General features: G+C 44.6%; 1 protein-coding gene and 3 non-coding genes across 4 annotated transcripts; all 4 read left to right on the forward strand.

Annotated features, from left to right (window-relative positions):
- Positions 1-115: 115 nt before the first annotated feature.
- Positions 116-7,034, forward strand: NCL (nucleolin). The gene is made up of 14 exons (XM_026855149.1): positions 116-244; positions 839-1,121; positions 1,437-1,574; positions 1,937-2,125; positions 2,347-2,430; positions 2,724-2,859; positions 3,231-3,367; positions 3,834-3,960; positions 4,176-4,309; positions 4,645-4,780; positions 4,875-5,026; positions 5,535-5,661; positions 6,122-6,351; positions 6,547-7,034. Exons 1-14 carry the CDS (start codon positions 167-169, stop codon positions 6,624-6,626), a joined length of 2,031 nt encoding a protein of 676 aa, XP_026710950.1. The 5' UTR covers positions 116-166; the 3' UTR covers positions 6,627-7,034.
- Positions 2,534-2,603, forward strand: LOC113483637. Its single transcript, XR_003399067.1, has one exon. It is a non-coding gene; the product is annotated as a small nucleolar RNA SNORD82 (small nucleolar RNA).
- LOC113483638 lies at positions 5,164-5,240 on the forward strand. Its single transcript, XR_003399068.1, has one exon. It is a non-coding gene; the product is annotated as a small nucleolar RNA SNORD20 (small nucleolar RNA).
- Positions 5,856-5,994, forward strand: LOC113483631. The gene has a single exon (XR_003399061.1). It is a non-coding gene; the product is annotated as a small nucleolar RNA SNORA75 (small nucleolar RNA).
- Positions 7,035-7,997: the final 963 nt, after the last annotated feature.

Below are 7,997 nucleotides of genomic sequence, written 5' to 3' on the forward strand. Positions count from 1 at the left end.
GGGAGCAGGCGGGCGGCCACGTGGCTGGGACAATTGTGGGGCCATGCAGGCGGCGGAGTGCCGCGGGCCTTAGGTGTGCTGCTGGCTGCCGGGCAGGAGACGGGAACGCCGGCTTACAGCTCGCTCTCTCTTTCAGACTCCCAAGAATCAGATCAAACAGAAAAAAATGGCTCCTCCCCCGAAAAAGGTCGAGGAAAGCGAGGAAGAAGAGTCCTCAGAACTAGAGGAAAGCAGCGGAGAAGAGGTGATCAACCTAGAAATGAAGTCGGAAGGATGCACATGTTAGAAAAGTGTCATGAAGGTTGGGGGGTTGCATAGTATGTGACAAGAGAATCAATGTGAATAAACAGTTTATTCAGTCGGTTAACTGTGGCTAAAGTATAAACTGTTTTTTATAAGAGAAGAGCAATGTAGGGAGAATTAGTTTAGCTGTCAAATCTGTACTTCTAGGCTTTGGAAGGACTTCTGGGATCTTAAAGCTCTCCTAATACTGATGAGCAAGTGGATGTTTAATTACCTTAGTAGAGTATTGGCCAAAGTGATTTATCACACATAAATAATATATAAGACTTAAAACTTCAAGCTACTGAATGCTACTAGAGAGATCACTGGTCTTGCTTCAGTACCAGGAAATTTGGAGATGCTTAACTAGTCTGTTAAAAGCATGAAAAAGCTGATTTTGATTTTTATTAATTCAACAGAATAGGCAATTGAGGTCATTCAGCACAAACGTCAGACAGAAGGATATACTTTAGACTGCAGTTGCTATATGTTTGGCATTGAAGTAATAATAATTTAAAGGGTCAGAATAAGAGTCTTACACTAATATATATTTTAGATGATCCCTCAGAAGAAGCAAAAAGCAGCAGTTACACCAGCCAAGAAGGCTGCTACCCCTGCAAAGAAGGCTGCTGCTCCTGCAAAAAAGGCAGTTACACCTGCCAAGAAGGCTGTGGCTACTCCAGCTAAAAAGGCTGTTGCTCCATCACCTAAAAAGGCTGCTGTCCTAGCCAAAGGAGCAAAAAATGGAAAGAATGCCAAGAAGGAAGAGAGCGAGGAAGAAGATGAAGATGACGAGGAAGATGATGATGAGGATGAAGAAGAAGAGGAAGAAGATTCTGGTATGTTATTTTTGAAATATATGTCCATCCTTGTATAAGTTGAGAAAAGTTGGTCCAAGTTACTGAATTTGAGTACTTTTGGAATTGAAAGTTTATGATTTAATGCTTCATAGAGAGGGGTCCATTAATTAAAAGGTGGTGAGGAAGGAAAGGTGGAGTTTGGATGAGAACTTGGGCTGCAGCATGTGAAGCATCTTCTAGTTTACTGATCATTCTTACCTGAACTTTACCAAAACGTTGTGAAACACAGTACTTTACTAGTAAAGTTTGAAGGCTGAGTGGTATAGGTAAACATTTGCTGTATTGTTCGTGCAGATGAGGAAGAGGAACCAGCAATGCCTGTGAAACCTGCAACCAAAAAGCCTGCAGTGGTACCAGCCAAAAAGACTGCAGTTGTGCCAGCAAAGCAAGAGTCTGAGGAGGAGGAGGAGGATGATGAGGAAGATGATGATGGTATGTGGGATTTAGGAAAACTTTGTCTGACTAAAAAAAAAAAAAAAAGTTAAACTGATAAACATGTATAGGGTGCTAGAGGGGAGTGTAACTTAATGGATTAGTTGGAGTGATGCAGAGTGTGTCTCCATTTAGTGCCCAGCTGATTTTAGCTGACTATTGTCGTCCATCAGATGTGGCTGAGCAAGTGTGTTAATTTCCCTATTGCTAGTAAAATGTTACTCATTAAACTCCTTTCCTGAGAACATACAAATTTAAGGAGGCATGAAAAACACTATTATACTTCACAAGATTTTCATTCTTTGTCTCAGAAGGGGCTTAATCTTGAATGTGTCTAAAATCTTGTGCTCAACTTGTTTCAGAGTCCGAAGATGAAGCCATGGACACAACCCCTATTCAGGTGAAGAAACCTACTCCAGCAAAGGCTGTACCAGTGAAAGCCAAGGCAGACTCTGAAGATGAGGAAGATGAAGAGGATGATGATGAAGATGAGGATGAAGAGGAGGAGGATGAGGATGAAGAGGATGCCGAGGAGGAAAGTGAGGATGAAAGTGAGTTTAAATGTTTTTGTAATCAAAAGTCTCTAATAACAGGAAAGGTGCCTGAGCAGAATTTCTGTCCTGTTGTGGTCTTTTGGGCTGAGGAAGAGTTGCTGTGGTGATAAGAGAAGGTCTTGTGTATGACTGGTGTAAAGATTAATGCTCCTGTATTGATCCGGTATAGAAAAGTTTTGTACTTTTGTTTCAATGTTGTTTTTTGATCTCTATCACAGAACCTGTTAAGGAAGCACCTGGGAAGAGGAAGAAGGAAATGGCCAATAAAAGTGCACCAGAGGCCAAGAAAAAGAAAACAGATGGTAGGTGCCACTGGGTAGTCAAATGATGCTTGTTTGATGGGCTCTTGGACTGTTGGGTGAGGCACATAACTGCAGGGACAGGATGCTGAGTGGGACTTTTTCCAGCACAAATGATGATTATAAGGGACTTAATACTGAAGTATGATGTCATCTTTGAACAGAAACTGATGTGCTAAAGCTGTCTGGAGTCTGGTTTCCAATTCTTAAAAAACAAACAACAACAACAAAACACCAAAACAAAAAAAAACACCACAACCAAAGAACCCACCTTGATTCATCTTTTCCTTTCAAAGGGCCTACTTCAGCTTTCTCCCTCTTTGTGGGAAACTTGGTCCCCACCAAGGAGTTTGAAGAACTGAAGACTGGCATCAAAGAATTCTTTGGGAAGAAGAATATCGAAGTTTTAGATGTCAGAATTGGTGCTTCCAAGTGAGTTCAGTATAATTTTGCTGCTTACTACTTTTAATTGGCAGTAATTTCTTTGGAGAGGTGTAATGCTTCTGGTGCTGATTCCCTATAAGATGCTTGTGTGGTTGCTTGCTAGTGTATGGCAGCTGGAAGAGGCACAGTACTGATAAGGGTCTCGCTTGCCTGGCTTGCTGCTTTGCAGACAGCATCTCTAAAGGGAGAGCTGCTACTTCAGTACAGAGCTGTTGTTTTGTACTGTTTTGGTTATGTGGGCCAGTTAGCATTTATTTTAAAACAGTCTTAACATGACTAGTGGGGACTTCTGGTTCTGGGTTTCTCTTTCTGTTTGCTGCTACTAGAGATCAGCTTAAATAGTAAGGTTACTTTTTCAGGCGATTCGGCTATGTAGACTTTTCATCTGCTGAAGATCTGGATAAAGCTCTCCAACTGAATGGGAAGAAGTTAATGGGTTTTGAAATCAAACTGGAAAAAGCAAAGAGCAAGGAAACGATGAAAGAAAATAAGAAAGGTATGGCCCCAAACTGAAAAACTGACTATCTGTGCACATCAGACAAGTTGTCGTCATAATTGGGCCTTGGGGCAGGCTTGCAATGTTTGTGATGGCTGATACTGTGCTCTTTTAAGGTAGTTCTATTGTAACCAGTTTATCAAATGCTGACATATGGATATGCAAGTTCAGACTGGAATAACTGGAAATGGGATCCCAAGAAATAGTGTATATTGGGGGGGGGCTGAACAGGAAATGTGGCTGTTTCTTGAAGCTTTAGGACCTGTTTTCTGAACTTGTTGCACTTGAGAAGTACAATGGTTGCCTAATTAACTTTCCTAGTAGTTGCTTCTTCAGCTTCCGAAAATGTGAATGTTAATTGTGGTTTATTTGCTGCTGGATCACCTTGCTAATTCTCACTGAACTGGCAGTGTAGATGGGGAGGTATTTTTAGCTGGTAATGTGAAAGTAACTTTTCTCTCTGCAGAGAGAGATGCTCGAACACTGTTTGTGAAGAATCTACCCTACCGCTTAACTGAAGAGGAAATGAGAGAGGTGTTTGAAAACGCTCTAGAAATCCGGATAGTAATGAACAAGGATGGGAACAGCAAAGGGTATGTGTCCGAGAGGACTGTTAGATGTTGGCTCTTCCTCAGACTTTTGGCAAACACAGCTCCTGTGTCCTTTAGCTACCTTAAGGAACCTGCTGCATTAGGTGTACTGAAAATGCTAATTTGTGAAGCATTTTTCTTCCACATCCTTCCCTTCTATTCATGAACTTGGTCACTCCTAGGAGGCATTTTTTTCATGTTTTCTTCTGTTCTGTTAGGATGGCCTATATTGAATTTAAAACAGAAGCTGAGGCAAACAAAGCTCTGGAGGAGAAGCAGGGCACAGAGATTGATGGTCGCGCCATGGTCATTGACTTCACTGGTGAGAAGAGCCATCAAGACCATCAGAAAGGTACTTTCCAGGCCAATAACATGCATACAAATACCATTTAGGATTTAATTCCACTCGTTTCAGAAGTTTGCTAAGAATAGACTATCTTGAAGCACTGCAGGAAAACTGTCAGGAAGGGAACTTTTGCCTAACTTGTGCCCTGTGTGTCTGGTATGTTTGAGACAAGGGGGGACGACTGGTCTAGGTGACCAAAAGAGTTGCACTTGGCCTTGTGCCTCACCTTGAGGTGAGGAGGGGGCAACAACTATTCTCATCCTAGAAAAACTCTTGTAAATAGAGGAAGAGAGCTCTCCTCCTTCGAAACTTGCACTTACAGCGCTGAGTTTTCTCCACAGGAGGTGGAGAGAGGGAGTCAAAGACCCTAATTGTCAACAACCTCTCGTACGCTGCTTCAGAAGAGACTCTCCAAGAACTGTTTAAGAAAGCTTCTTCCATCAAGATGCCACAGACCAACCAGGGCAGGCCTAAAGGGTATGTTGTACCTTTCTCTTGAGCTGGCATTACAAATGTAACTCCACAGATCCCTTGTGCTCTCAGGCTGACTGAGATCTTCCTCTCCAAATAGGTACGCGTTTGTAGAATTTCCCACAACTGAGGATGCCAAAGAGGCATTGAATTCCTGTAACAACACAGAGATTGAGGGCAGAGCAATCAGACTGGAATTCAGTTCACCAGCATGGCAGAAAGGGAACATGAACGCGAGAGGAGGATTTAATCGTAAGTGTACCGTGTTTTCATCACTTGATCTTAAAACAGCTGTGGCAGGAGTGTACCATTCATGCAAACTTAGGGCTGCTTTTTAAATAAAAAAGCATGCCTGTGGAGTGAAAGACTTGCATTGTAAGCGGGTGTGCTGGATATGATGACTGATTATCTGAAATGCTGATGAAACTATTACCGAAGTCCTCTAGATAGTCAAGTGCTGATCCAGCGGTGTCTGTCCAGTTAGTATCCCTATCGATAAGATGCCTTTTTTAATTAAAAAAAAGAAAAGGGGGGGAGGGGCAGAATTAATCTTGACAGTACTGGATTGGCTGATGGAGATACTTTGACATCCAGATATAACTGCAGTCCTGAAAAACTTCTCAAGGACTTGTTACTTCAAAACAAACCCTTTAGCCCTGTGAGTTCTGGCAGCCAGTAGTGCAAGCTGGATCCAATGGTAAGAAACCAATGGTTTCCTTACTCAGACAGAATCATCTCTGAATGTTTTCTCTTTCCATAGAACAAAGCAAAACGTTGTTTGTCAGAGGCCTTTCTGAGGACACCACAGAGGAGACGCTAAGAGAATCATTTGAGGGCTCTATAAGTGCTAGAATAGTCACAGACAGAGACACTGGATCATCTAAAGGGTATGTTAAAGAGCATGATAAACATAAGCCTGGGATTAATTCAGTTGCTACCAAGAGCCTCACTTTAACTGATGTGCATAGAGTGGGGGGTTTCTCATGTTCCTGTGTGGGTGATTCTTTGAAACTTGTAAATCATACAGAACCAGGGAGCAAGCTTACAGCCTCAGGTCTGCGTGTAGAGGGCAGCGTGTGCTCACTTCTCAATGAGCTCCTTCCTGCCAACAAATCCGTGGCAGCCTATGGATTCGCACGAGAAGAATATTAACTGTTCAGTACTGGCAAACTCACACTGGGGCTCCATCGATTGTGATTAGCCACTGCTGTTCTACAAGTACTGGGTCTTGATGCCTGTGTGGCTGCAGAAGTGTGGGTGTTTGCTTCTGAAATAATTGCTATTGAGTACCTGTAGGTGGTGCTGCAGCTTGTGGAGTTTGACTGTTTCTCTTAACCCGTTTTGTAGGTTTGGGTTTGTGGACTTCAGCTCCCCAGAAGATGCCAAAGCAGCTAAAGAAGCCATGGAGGACGGAGAGATAGATGGAAACAAAGTGATCCTCGATTTTGCCAAGCCAAAGGGTGAATTTCAACGTGGTGGCGGATTTGGCGGTGGATTTGGCGGTCGTGGCGGCAGAGGAGGAGGCCGAGGAGGAAGGGGTGGATTTGGTGGCAGAGGTGGTGGCAGAGGATTTGGAGGTAAGAGCTGTTTTTCTAAGGGGGTGTGCTCAAAAAATAACCCAAAGCCATTCTTGAGGTGATGGTGTGTTGCCACCACAGGGAGTGCTTGGTGTGAATCTGTTTTCTGTCCTGTGCCAGGATGGGTTTGGAAGGGCAGTGGTAAGTGTGCAGGGATACCTGTAACACTACTTCTTGTAATAATTTTCTTTCTAGGTAGAGGAGGAGGCTTCCGAGGAGGCAGAGGAGGAGGTGGAGATCACAAGCCACAAGGGAAGAAGATAAAGTTTGAATAAACTTCCCTTTTCCTTTCCCTTCTCCTGCTCTCTGAGACTATCTGAAAGGACTCCGGGGGTTTTTATTCTCCTTTGATCTTGGCGGAGCCTTCGGAGGACATTCCAAGATGCGAAGCAGTACTGTGAGCCACTTGGAAGATACAACTTTCATTTCAAGGAAGAGAGAGCAAGCCATTTTGACTGCTTGCCTATTCAAAGGAACTTTTTAAAAAAAATGAGCGATAGATGTGGGAATTTACCCCTTGTCTGTGAGTTGTCTTGAATTTATAATGTTTTACCCATGTACAAAACTTTTTTTTTCCTATAAACTTCTGTAGCATTTTTGCTGTAAAAATGCAGAATGTTTTATCATTTGTGCTTCAGCACCCTGTCTTGGACAGATTAAAGGACCTAAACTGGTTCGTGTTACTTCTGTGCCGCTAAATGAAGCAGGGCTCTAAGAGCCTGGCTTGAGCCCTCTCTCACGATCACTGACAGCACAGACAGCAGCTAGCATCCAGCTCTGCTCTAGCCTGTCAGCTCCCCACCCTCTGTGCTGTGCTTAGAGTGCTTGCACAAAGGAGGAGGGGAGAGGAAGATGATGGCTGAGGTAGCCAGACAACTATGCTTTTTTATGTTTTGTCGCTTTTTTTTTTACTTTTTAAAATAATTAAGTAAATTGGATTTTGTACCAAGGTTGTGCACCTCAATCACACTCCTACAGGCCTTGCCTCTTGTCTCTTCTTGACTTGGCCCAAGGTCTGAAGCAAATAAACTGAAGCACGGAGTTGGAGCGGTAACTGTGTCTGCGACCTTGACAAAGCACCCTGTGCGGGTGAAAGGGCTGCATCCTGACCCAGGCCCACAGCAGTTACCTGTCTCTTTTTTTCCAGCCAGGTGCCTGGCTGGTGTCCTGCAGTGGCAGCTGTTGGGGGACAAGACTGCCCTTGTGGCCGCCGCAGGTGGGTGCTGTTTTGGTTTAACCGCAGCAGGCCTGTGGCTCAGGCCTCCCCTGGGCACAGGTACCGAGTGTCCTCTGCCAGCCGAGCCCTCATGGGAGCGGGGGGCAGCAGCCTTAAACCTCAGCTCTGGCTGTGGTTGCGGACACCTCCCCCCTCTTGGCGTATTGTAGAACCGTGGGTCAATTTTTCTATTGCTACACAAAGTCCTGGCAGCCCCTCAGCTGGTGCTGCCCTCTGCCTATAGCTTCCCACCATACAGCCCCGTGAGGGGGAAAAAAGGATTCCTCTACAGATAAAATACTTTGTGTGGAGCCGGAGGGGGGGCGGTTGCTTTGGGCTCGAGGGCTGCCGCCGGGCCGCCGTTTCCCTGGGCCCGCAGCCATTTTAGAGTCGCCGCCTGCGCCCCGGCGGCAAATGGTCGGAGGGCGGC

The sequence above is a fragment of the Athene cunicularia genome (genome assembly GCF_003259725.1).
Source record: "Athene cunicularia isolate RWA chromosome 9 unlocalized genomic scaffold, athCun1 chr9_part1, whole genome shotgun sequence".
Classification (NCBI taxonomy): Eukaryota; Metazoa; Chordata; class Aves; order Strigiformes; family Strigidae; genus Athene; species Athene cunicularia.